General features: G+C 37.8%; 1 protein-coding gene across 4 annotated transcripts in view; it reads right to left on the bottom strand.

Moving 5' to 3' along the window:
* Nucleotides 1-13,120, bottom strand: part of Usp14 (ubiquitin specific peptidase 14) — a 37,952-nt gene that overhangs the window by 15,553 nt on the left and 9,279 nt on the right. For 3 of the 4 annotated variants that reach the window (XM_052741505.1, XM_052741504.1, XM_052741506.1), the window contains exons 4-7: nt 9,674-9,778; nt 8,430-8,533; nt 2,076-2,134; nt 265-395 (exon numbers count right to left, since the gene is read on the bottom strand). In XM_052741505.1, coding sequence (XP_052597465.1) covers nt 265-395; nt 2,076-2,134; nt 8,430-8,533; nt 9,674-9,778 — 399 coding nt within the window. The remainder of the gene's footprint in view (nt 1-264; nt 396-2,075; nt 2,135-8,429; nt 8,534-9,673; nt 9,779-13,120) is intronic. The other variant, XM_052741507.1, reaches the window with a different exon arrangement.

Consider the following 13,120-nt stretch of genomic DNA (forward strand, 5'->3'; position numbering starts at 1 on the left):
GTCAAAGTCGGATGTGCAGCTTGAGCCTTTGTAATCCTAGTTCCTTCCAGGAGAGAGGAGAATCCCCAGAAGCCTGTAGGCTAGCTAGCCTGGAGTCCATGCAGAAAAACTTCTTAAGGTGGAAGGCAAAGACCGACACAGAGGTTGTCCTCTGACCACCAAATGCACACTGTAACATGTGTGCACCCACATTTAAACACACAAACACGGAAATATAATCTAAGTTTTTCATTTACAAAATAAGAGAAACCTATCCCTGATTACCTGCTGAAGATACTGTCCTTGTTCACCCTTCTCCGCAAACTGTGGGAAAGCCATGTGCAAGAACTGCAGGAGAATAATAGGTGGTATACTAGAAGAAGTTTTATCCATGGAATCAAACAAATCTCTAAGGGCTTAAAAAGAAAACAATAGAGATTTAGAAAAACAGTAACATATTTAATATATAGTTGTTTTGTAGTGATGAAAATGTTCTGAAATTATACAACACTATGAACAATGATGGACACATTTCAAATGGGTGACTGTATGACATGTGACTTACATTTAAATAAGACTTCTGAGGAAAAACAGCACAGCTATATAAAACCTTATCTAATCCAATTACTTATGAGATGACTCATTTCTAGCCAGGCATGGTGGTATGTACCTATAATCCCATTTCTCAAGAAGGTATGGTAATAAGATCTTGAGTTCAAGACCAACTTGGACTACATGGTGACATCCTGTCTCAATAATAAAGTGGGAGCTATTTATTAATTACAATGTCAAATTCTTCTCACGTAGTAAAGAAGCACATGATATCTAGCCTTTAGAGAGTATCAAATAGCTTAGAGTAGGGGACACACTTAGCTTGCATGAGGTCCTAGGTTCAATCCTTAGCACCACAAAAATAGTAATTTAGATTTATTCTCATAAATATTTATTAACATCAACTAAGTTTTTTTTAATAACAATCACATCAACACTACTAAAACTTATTTCTGTCGCCTCCTAATGTCATTCTCAAAGATTTAACTAATAGAACCTGCAAACAAAATTACAACACAAAAAAATTAAAAGGTCTGACCTGGGGAGATGACCCAGTCAATAAAGTGTGTACCATAAAAGCATAAGAGCCTGAGTTCAACTGTGTACCATAAAAGCATAAGAGCCTGAGTTCAACTCCCAGAACCCAATAAAAAAGCTGGAGACAGTAGTACACACTTGTTATTCCAAATCTAGGGAGGTGGGAACAGGTGGATCCCTGGGTTCAATGACCACCAAGACCTAATTGGCAAGCTCTAGGCCAATGAAAAGGCCTTGTCCCAAACAAAAAGACAGATGGCTCCTGAAGAACAACACCTGAGGTTGACCCCTGGCTCCACACGTACACACAAAAGTGCAACTACATGAACATACACCAAATAAAGAAAAACCTCGGAGGGTTATTTTACTTCTTTTAAAGACAAGGTCTTTCTATTGCTTATACTCCAGGTTACCCTTGGCCTTGCAATCTTCCTACCTCGGACTGCACAATACTGGAATTATAGACATGTACTACCATGCCTGGCTCCACTTCAAAGGTTTATTTTTCAACAGAAAAATACATTATTGGTTTATAACCTGGATACATTTTAAATTATTTAATGCAAGGGTAAAGATACTCCATATGAATGAAGTGACAGACAAAAAAAAAATTGTTGCTATTTGTTTGTTCATTTGTTTTAAGACATGGTCTCTTTATGTAGCCCTAGCTATCCTGGAACCTACAAAGATCCTGTCTGCCTCTGCCTCCTAAATGCTGGGATTAAAGGCTTAGGGCACCAGGCCTACCACCACCACCCTTTTTGTTTTTGTTTTAAATAAAAGAGGTACTATGGCTTTACCTGGAGAGATGGTTCAAGAGGTAAAGGTACCCACTGCCAAGCCTAACAAATGTTAATTCAATTCCCCTAGGACCCACATGGTCCAAGGAGAGAGCCCACTTGCAAAAGTTGTTCCTCTGACCTCTACATGTGCACGTACCCACATACCTACACAGATATAAATAACATTTATTGAATAGGACAGGCCCTCTCAGTATACATACTGACCTGCAGTAATATACTGTGCTGAAGCCATTTCCCCTGAAGCTCTCAAGGCACCTGCATACCTAGAAACATTAAGTATAACAACACAATTAAATTCATCCTGAAATTTAAATGAGAGGAAATTAGTTAAAAGAACTTATTAGGATACTCTTGAATTCAAATTTCTCCAAGTATTTTTTCCTTTCTAGTCTTACTCATATCACAATGGACCTTAAAAAGCTACTTAAATTTAAAAGCTTTTTTTTTTTCTTGGAGTAAAAGCCATATACCTACTTTCATCATTAATTCATCTAACATGAAACAGTCACTGGGAGATCAAGGTTTTAGTAGAGTTTCTACTTTCACTTTCAGCTTTATGAGGCTCAGTTAATTTACAATAGCACAGAACATGAAGCATCCAAATGATGCTCACACATTACCTCATTATAAAGAATCTCAATTTCCATTCATGACAAATTCTCTATTGTAAAACATGGCATTCTTACAACACATCCAACAGAGTAACTAATAAGAGACCAACCAGAACAAATCTCAACATTAGTAAAAAACTAAACCAAAAAGGAAAGCCTGCATGATCCATTTGTATTCCAGAACTGCAAAGTAACATGAAATCTGAAGTCAATGGATGTACTTGGAGTGAATGAGGATTATTAACTGGCGAAAAAGTATAAAACTTCTGGAATATGAAATATTCTAGTTTGGTAGGAAAAATAGATTACAGAGCATTCACATCTCTCAAAAACAATCAAATCCAACAAGGAAAAAAATAAACATTCAAATCAAACATATATGGAATGTATCCCTGTAGATGTAAAGTATGCCTTAATTTAAAAACATAAAAGCAAGCCGGGCGGTGGTGGTGCACGCCTTTAATCCCAGCACTCGGGAGGCAGAGCCAGGCGGATCTCTGTGAGTTCGAGGCCAGCCTGGGCTACCAAGTGAGTTCCAGGAAAGGCGCAAAGCTACACAGAGAAACCCTGTCTCGAAAAACCAAAAAAAAAAAAAAAAAAAAAAAAAAAAAAACATAAAAGCACTTTGCTTACTTAAATAGGATGAAAGAGAGCACAGGAAAGATGTTAAATTACCTCTAACTCAAGGGCTTTGCTTTCCTGTCATCTGTTTCTAACTTTCAAAACTATAGTTTTTTGGGGGGGTTTTCTTGGTTTTTTTTGTTTTTGTTTTTTAATTTATAGAGTCAAATGGAGTGGAGGGCAGGAAACATCTGTAAGACTACTTCAGATTCTCAAAGAAATCAAAGTAGGACCAATACACAAAACTTGAGAGCAGAGCACTGTTTGGAAAGGTCATAATAAACAAGTAGTGAACCAGCCAGTGACAACAGACTAGGGGCACAATGAAGTCTGTCCCAAACCACAGCATACAACTTTTTAAAAGTAAAATGCAGATAAAAATATTAGAAACTTTGAAAAACTGATGTAAAGATTTTGGGCTGGAGAGATGGCTCAGTGGTTTAGAAGTCCTTTTGCAGAAGATCCAGGTTCAATTCCCAGCACCCACATGGCACCTCAAAAGCGTAACTCTAGTTTCAGGAGATCCAATGCCTTTTTCTGGCCTCCAAGGGAGTCAGGAACACCTGTGGTGCAAACATACATGCAGGCAAAACACTCATACACATAAAATAATACTTTAAAAATTATAAATATCAGACCTGAAAGTTCTAATTTAGTCAAAGTGCCTAACTGAGTACCACAGATTAGAAAAAATAAACTCTTAGATTCTAAGAACACTTAGGAAAATAAAATAAAGAAGAAAACCAGTAACTATTAACATAAAAAGAATAGCAACCACTCTCAGACCAGAAAGGCCTAGAAAACTTTGAGAAATAACTATTAACTATTGAAGAAACAATTTTGATCTAGGATATTTGCACCAAGAGAAATAGGTTTTAAAAAAAAAAGTAGTCTTTTGAAAAATTACAAAAAGCTTACTATGATTGTATCAGGCCATATTTCTAAGTAAAAATAAAAGTGAAAAAAGTACTAAAGAATAAAATATCTGCCAGTATCAAGAACTGAATAATTTGAATGCTTCTATTCTCCTTAAAATCTTTCAATAAAGGCTCCCAATCACCATCATACAAACAACTATTATTATTATAGTGTGTCTGTGTGTGTGTGTGCGCGCGCTGTGTGCGTGCACGCACTCACGTACATGTACGCACATACATGCCACAGCTGAGAGAGGACAACTGTCAGGTATCAGTTTTCTCCTTCCACATGTGGGTCCTGGGTATTGAACTCAGGTCATGCAGCAAGCATCTTTACCAACTGAGAAATCTCACTGGCACCTATGGAATTTTTTTAAGGATTCATATATTTTGTTTTATGTGCATGAGAGTTTTGTTTGCATATATGAATGTATATCACACACGGGTATCAGACCCTCTGGAACTGGAGTTACAGATATACAGCTATGAGTTGCCATTTGGGTGCTAAGAAGTGAATATAGATCTTCTGCAAGAGCAGTTAAATGCTCTAAATTGCTGAGCCATCTCTCTAGCCCCTACTATTTTTTTAATTTATACTCACTGAGAAGAGATTTACAGACTAATTCATAGGTTCTCAAAACATAAGACTTTAATTCACTTATGTGATGGAATATAAAAACAAAGTTTTCATTCTTTTTTAAAACTACCATTCAACTAGCATAGTTAAACCTACAGATTAAGGGAACAAAATTAAAAATCCAGACATAAACTAGTGTTAATAAAGCTGCTAAGACAACTGAATGAGTTAGAACAGTTTGACAATGCTGGAAGAACTGTATTACCTATATGCAAAAAGAGATGAAGACATCTACCTCCTACCATACATAAAAATTGATGGGAAAAATTCCTCAATTAAAAATTTCTCTTCTCGAAAAAAGGAAATGTGGCCAGGAGTGGTAGTTCACACCTTTAAACCCAGCAGAGGTAGAGGCAGGTGGATTTCTGTAAGTTTCAAGACCAACCTGGTCTATATAGTAAGTTCCAGGAAAGCCAGAGACCCTGTCTCAAACAAAACAAAACAAACAAAAAACATAGTATAAATGTTTATAATGTTATAGTACAGAGTTAATTTCTAACGTAACACCAAAAGTATGAGATAAAATAAGAAATAAAATTCAACTACATTAAAATGTTTTTTAAATTTGCTCTATGTGCACTCAATGCTTCAGTGCACATGTGAGGATCAGAGGACTTTTGGGAATTCACTCTCTCCTTCAATTTTGCTGAAGAAGGGTCTCATAGCATACTCCAGCTAGATAGATGGCTTGTAAGCTTCCAAGCAATTTGTCTGTCTCTGTGCCTCCCATCTGGCCATAGGAGTGCTGGATTACAGACACATGCCACTGTATCTGTCCATTTACATAGGTTCCAGCAACCAAACTCAGGTTATCAGGCTTGCATACCAACCATAGTCAGCCACTAAGCCATCTCCCTAGCTCCTACATTAAAGGATTTCTTAATGTGTTATAAAGACACTATCCACAAAGTTAAACAATTCGGAATACAGAAAAAAAGTACTTGCAAATTATCTGGTAAGTCAATTTAGAATATATTTTTAAAACTACAACTGAATTTTTTTAAAAAGGGCAAATAACTCAAAAACAGGCTAAGGATTTAAATAGACATTTTCAAAGCATATACAAATGTCCAATAAAGACCTGAAAAGATTCTCAACATCATTAGACATTAGAAACATAAATGAGAATATCAATCAGTCACCACTTCACACCTGTAGGATGCCTGCAATCAACTTCAGACTGTAACTGTACTGAACACAGGTGGAGAAATTAAGAGCCTTTTTCCACTGCTGGAAAATGATGCGGGCTCTTTGCAAAAAAATTTTGTTTCTCAGCCGACCGTTGGTGGCACACGCCTTTAATCCCAGCACTCGGGAGGCAGACCCAGGCGGATCTCTGAGAGTTCGAGGCCAGCCTAGACTACCAAGTGAGTTCCAGGACAGGCACCAAAACTACACAGAGAAACCCTGTCTCGATAAACAAAACAAAACAAAACAAAACAAATTTTCATTTCTTAAAATCTTAAAACAGTTAACCTATGACTAAACAACCCATTCCTAGGTACATAAGCAAGAGAAATGAAAACACATTGTCCAAATGTTTGTATATGAATGCCTGCAGTGGTTTGAATGAGAAATGTCCCCCATAGGATCATTTATATGGAGACAGAGTCCCCAGTTCATGGTGCTGTTTGGGGAAGTTATGGACTTTCTGGAGTAAGTACATCATTAGGGGTGGACTTTAAGAGTTTATAGCCACAGGGTTAACAGTGGCATACGCCTTTAATCCCAGCACTCCAGGAGGCAGAGCCAGGTGGATTTCTGTGAGATAGAGAAACTCAGTCTCAAAAAACAAAACAAAAAAGAGTTTATAGCCTTGTATCACTTCTTGTCCCCCCACTGCTTCTTGTGTACAAATAAAGGTGATCAGCCAGTTTTCTGCTTCTGCAGCCATGCCTGCCTGCTGCCATACCTTTCCCACCATGGAGTGTCCACCATCCCTTTGGAACTGTAAGCCAAAATAAACATGGCAGGGACACTGCAAGCCTCATGGACAGCAGGGAAATGAGGGAAGAATGGAACTCAACTTTAGCAGGTGCTGGGTCAAAACGTCCAGAGTCTGACCTCGGTGTTTATTTTTCTTACACAATTAAGCACAGTAAAAATTTGGAAAAGGTTTCCAAGAGACAATTATCACAACAAAGCTTTAGATATAGCTACACAGAAACTCCTTGCAAAGTAGCAAAGCTAATGTGACCTTTACAGTAAGAATGAGTTCTACTGGCTGATAAACAGAGCTCAGGGCCAGGGCCTAGGGAGGATCTGTGATAAGCATAAGGATACAGTCTATTGATGAAGCATGCAAAGTATATGGGACCTCTCATAAGGATGGGTTCCCTTCACTGAGAGACTAAGCTCAGAATAAAAGCCTAAACAAAGCTCAGGATACTGGGGGATTCAGGAAGGCTAGCTCACAGAACAGCAAAAAGATCACCAGGTTGTTAGACAACATCCATTCCAGCATTTTCTTCCTTTGAAGAAAATAGGTCTGCCTGTTTAACAAATCTGGTTCCTCCAATGCTTTAAGCTATATCTCCTACATAAACCCTTTCTCTCTTCCTTAAGCGGCTAGTTTGGTTGTGGTATTTTATCACAGCATTAGGAAAGTAACACAATGTCCATACCAGCATTATTCATAATAGTGGACACGATCCAAATGCCTACCGACAGAATGAATAAATAAAATTTTATATGTGTATACCATGAAACAGTAACAGAATAATAAATGTTCTGCATGAATGAACTGCTGTGGGATGGCAAATGTGTTGCTAATTAGTCAATAAATAAAACACTGATTGGCCATTGGCTAGGCAGGAAGTGTAGGCGGGACAAGGAGGGGAATAAAGCTGGGAAGTGGAAGGCTGAGTCAGAGAGACACTGCCAGCCGCCACGATGAGAAACAGCATGTGAAGATGCCGGTAAGCCACGAGCCATGTGGCAAGTTATAGATTTATAGAAATGGATTAATTTAAGCTGTAAGAACAGTTAGCAAGAAGCCTGCCATGGCCATACAGTTTGAAACCAATATAAGTCTCTGTGTTTACTTGGTCGGGTCTGAGAGGCTGTGGGACTGGCAGGTGAGAGAGATTTGTCCTGACTGTGGGCCAGGCAGGAAAACTCAAGCTACAATGAACCTTTGAAATTATTATGCAAAATGAATAAAGCCAACTGGAAGACTACATATTAATTATATGGTTATACGTATATGAAATGTCCCCAAATGGGCAAATTTATAAAGTAGAAAGTAAATTAATTGCTGAAGGTGAGTGGAAAAATAAAAGTGACTACCAGTGGGTACACATGTCCTTCCTTTCTTTCTTTCTTTCTTTCTTTCTTTCTTTCTTTCTTTCTTTCATTCATTCATTCATTCATTCATTTATTGGAGATAGGCCCAGAACTCATAATACAGATCAGGCTAGATTCATTCATTCATTCATTTATTGGAGATAGGCCCAGAACTCATAATACAGATCAGGCTGGTCTTGAGCCCAGAGATCCACCTGCCTCTTCCTCCTGAATGCTGGGATTAAAGGTGTGCACTACCATAACTGGCTACATTTCCTTTCTTAAGAGAGGGGAGGTTTCCAAAACTTAGTGCAGTAACAGTTGTACAATTACAATTCTGTGAATAAAAACCATGAGTACATTAACATTAAGAATGACCTGATATAATAAGTATCCTAGTGAAGATGGTATGAAAGAAAGTAGTGCCACTCAACCAAAAGTGAACAACCTTTATCCAGAGACTTAAACCAGTTCTTTTCAATCTTACCTTTTAAGGGCATCTTTGAGTTCAGGCACAGAACGAATACACTGAACTGTAGCATTCATGTAACAAGTGTTACCAAGGTTTGTCAATCCACATGGTAACTCCATCTGATAAAAGGGGATGGAGTAGGATTAACACATTTATAAAAGGACATGGCATACATAAGTCACAAAAGTTCATCTGAGTCAGGAATCATTTACCAGCCCTATCAATTAATATTCTAACTTCACACTAAAACAGTGTTCTTTCATTTCCCCTAACAGAAAATTTTTACTTGCATCATGCTGGCAACAATTGTTTTAATTCTCTTCTAAAAAACAGGAGCACAAGCCTATCAGTTCCACATTGTTTATAGGCTTGGCAAGAAAACAGGTAGGAAAACATGCAATAGAAAAACTTCAGAACAAACACACAAAAACAAACACACAAATGAGTTGGGCTTGGTAGTGCATGCCTGCAATCTCAATAGTCAGAAGAAAGGCATCATGAATCCAAGATTGTCTGGGCAACACAGTGAGTCTCAGTCTCAAAGATCCCTTCACTTCCAAAAGATGTATATAGTACCAGGTGTGTGTTTATGTTAATTTGACAAATCTTGACTATTTTCTATATTGATTTTGCATTGACTTTTGGAATATAAGCCAGGCCATAGCTCGGTGGGAGAGTGCTTGCTTTAGAATGCCCTTAGTTTGATCCTCAGTACCATTAAAAAAAAATAAATAAATAAACTGTATTTAACATGGAAGGTTTTTAAGAATTTAAATATCCTATCATTTAAGCTTTTCTTTGATCCTGTTTTCTCATAAGTAGTAAATATTTCAACAGAATTATGTTCCCAATACTTATATCAATTCATATTTGTATATTTGTATGTGCATTACATAACACCTTCATCTGTAAAATAATTAGTCCTTAATATCTCATAGCTTTGAAGTATAAAAGCATAAGCCCTGAATTAGGAATGCTATATTTAATACTAAATAGAAATTAAGCTTAAGTTAAAACCACCTGTAATGAAGAAAAGCTATAATAATCAAAGTATACAATATCAAGGAACTCTTGAGTTTTATAATGACCTGTCTATAGGACAAATTTAAGCTTGTTTCAAAAATATTAAAATTCTGCTCATTGCTAACATACATCAATATTAATAATTAAATCAAAACCTTTAGATACTACTTTCTGGAAGACATCTTAATAACTGTCCTTCAAAAAGTAGTGACCCAACATAAAATCTGGTGTCTTACAGCAGTTGCTAACTGTTCTTCTGTCATGTCTTCTACGAAGACAGTTTTAGCTGAGGGTTCTTCTGGAAGAGCATCTGCTGACCCCATCATTAGTACAGTCATTCCCTGTTACAAAAGAAATAAGTTCATGAAAATACTTAAAAGCTGACAATGTTATGTTCAATAAAGGGAAACTCAAAAGAATTCAAACTACAGCATGGTTCTCCTAGCCAAAAAAAGGTCAATCTACACAAAACAGAGTCATGACAACCTAGCCCTGGTGGTAGCTGGAGGAGTGACTTTAAATAGACCTGTGTTTCTTTAGTAGGATGAGCAAACCTATAACCTTAAGGTTATCCATGAGCTGGGCACCATGGCACAAGCCTTAACCTCGGCACTTGGAAGGCCAAGGCATGGATCCTCTGACTTCTAGTCCATTCTGGTCTCCAGAGCAAGTTCCAGGACAGCTGTAGTAACACAGTGAGATCCTGTCTCAAAACAACAATAAACCAATGACAACATCATGAGAGGGAACCCAGGTCTGACACTTCCTGGATGGCCAGGAACCAGAGGCTGGAGAGTCCACAGACCCAGGATAGAACCAAACATGAAAAAAGTGAATGATTCCTAATGATATTCTACTATATTCATAGATCAATGCCTAGCCCAACTGTCATCAGAGGTTTCATCCAGCAACTGAGGGGAGCAGATGCAAAGACCTAGAACCAAACATTAGGTGGGGCTCAGGGAACCCCAAGGAAGGATTGTAAGAGCCAGACAGGTCGAGGACACCATAAGAACATAGTCCACAGAATCAAAGCAGGGATCATAGAGGCTCACAGAGACTGAAGTAACAATCAGGGAGCCTGTATGGGTCTAAGCTAGGTCCTCTATATACATGTTATGGTTGTGTAGCTTGGTATTCTTGTGGAACTCCTAAGAGTGGGAGTACGGGTTGTCTCTGACTCTTTTGCCTGCTCTTAGGGCCCTTTTCCTCCTATTCGGTTGCCTCATCCAAACTTGATATGAAGGTATGTGCCTAGTCTTATTGTAACTTATTATGTCGTGTTCAGTTGATATGCCTGGGAGGCCTGTTCTTTTCTGAAGAGAAATAGAGGATGAGTGGATCTAGGGAATCTCCATGGACTTTTTATAATACAATAGCAAAGCAATACTAAACCATCACTAATCAAACTTTTTCCAAACCTGTCTAATGAAACAAATATTTAAATATACCATTAATAATCAGTAAGAAAACAAGAAAGAGTATTAAGCTAGGCATGATGGCACACACCTATAGGTTCTAATCCTAAAGCTTGGGAGACGGAAACAGGATGATCTGCAAATCTATGGCATAGTAGGTCTTTAAAAGTTACCCTCTAGGACTGGGAAGATAAATAACTCAATAGGTAAAGAACTTGCCATGCAAGCATGAGGACCTAAGTTTGAATCACCAGAACCCATGTTAAAACCAGACACAGTAGCACACATCTCTAATTCCAGTGTTCCTAGGCAAGAAGGGAGGGAGACACAAGAAAATTCCTAGAAGCTTAAGGGGCCACCTGGCCTGGCTTACACAGTAGCAAACAAAGAGACCCTGTCTCCAACACACTGGAAGGCAAGGATTGATGCTCAATGTTCTCCTCACTCCCTGATAATATCCTCACTGAAACTAACATAAGAAAAAAGCAAAAAAAAAAAAAAAAAAATGTAAGTTTGTTAAAGAAACTAAAACTAATCACACAAATTCCCACAAGGTTTTCCTAGTCCAAAAGAACTCACTGGTAAATTATTTCATGTATGTAAAGAACATCTAATCTTTAACTCATTCAAAAAAAGAGAAATACTTCTCCAACTCTCTTAATGAACTTAGCATAATTCTGACAAAATGGAATACATAATAAAAAGATAGATAGATAGATAGATAGATAGATAGATAGATAGATAGATAGATAGACAGACAGACTAGCCAGGTGTGGTGGCACATGCCTCCAATCCCAGTACCAGGAGGCAGAGGCAAGAAGATCAGTTCAAGGCCATCCTCCACTACATACAGGGTTCAAGGCTAACCTGAACTACTTGAGACACTGTCTCAAGTAAATAAATCAATATAAAAATGAAGGCTAACATGCCTCATGATCTTACTTCAAACATCCTAATTAAGAAATGGAACCCAACAATACATTAAGGAGGTAAATATGTCTTCCTCTCAAACGGTTACAGTACTCTAGGTGCTGTCCATGAAACTCCACTGGTCCCAGGGATGCTTTCAGAATTATCAACTCACAAACATTTTCACAGCCCAGCCTGGTGGCACATGCCTTCAAGCCCAGCAAATGAATCTGTGAGTTCAAGGTCTACAAAGAGAATTCCAGGCCATCCAGGACTAGATAGTAAGGCCTGTCTCGAAAAAAAGAAGTAAAATACTTTATTAAATCTCTACCTCTAAATACTGCTGATACTCTGTATTATAATAAGAAGAGCCATAAAACTGTTATAATCCCGAGTGACGCTAGTACTGAAGATAATTACTCCTACAAATGCTGAGTCAGAACTTGGGTTAGGTACTTTTCTCAATTTTTTACTTATTTATAATGTTTAATTGTATTTATGTGTGTAAGTGAGAGTGTGTGTCTGAGTGTGTATGTCTGTATGTACCACATGTGAATGTCAGAGGACAATTTGCAGAAGTCACGTCTCTCCTTCCACCATGTGGGTTCCAGGGATCAAACTCGGGTCCCTAGGTTTGGCTGCAAGCACCATTACCCACAAAGCCAACTGCCAACTCCCTTTTTAATTATTTTTATAAGAACAAATATTTTAAATATCTCAGTTTTAATATCTCAATATGGTAAATATCAATGAATACAGCCCACAACGCTTTGGGGTTAATTGCATACTTTTTTGTCTTTGACAGTCTTTATTATGTAGCCCCGGCTGATCTGGACCTTCCAGAGATCTACCTATATCTGCCTCCAGAGTGCTAGGATTAAAGGCATGTATACCATACCCAGCAGATACACACTGTTCATTCCATTTTTGAGGCTGAAGCAAGACTGCCTAAGCCCAGGAGTTCAGTCTGCCCCGGCAATGTTTAGAAATATCAGATGATGAGGGTGGGTTGAGAATCAATGAGAATACCGTTGGCATATACTTCAATGGTAAAGAGTTTGCCTAGCATGCACGAGACCCAAGGTTCCATCCCCTGTACCAGGAACAGAGGATGGGTGATAGGTGACAGTGAAACTGAACAAAGTATAAAAGAAAAGAAAAATCAAATGATCATTTTAACAAACAGAAAAAGGACTTCACACCATTTAACAGTCATTCATAAATTTAAATCTTAGCGAATTAAAATAAAATGTTCACTTTCACTATTTTCTATTTAATAGTATACTAAAAATTCTAACAAGAATTTAGGAGAAAAGAACAAAACTCAAAACCAGAAGTCATTTGTTTATCAATTGC

The sequence above is a fragment of the Peromyscus californicus genome, unplaced genomic scaffold (genome assembly GCF_007827085.1).
Source record: "Peromyscus californicus insignis strain IS unplaced genomic scaffold, ASM782708v3 Scaffold_17__1_contigs__length_78620276, whole genome shotgun sequence".
Taxonomy (NCBI): domain Eukaryota; kingdom Metazoa; phylum Chordata; class Mammalia; order Rodentia; family Cricetidae; genus Peromyscus; species Peromyscus californicus.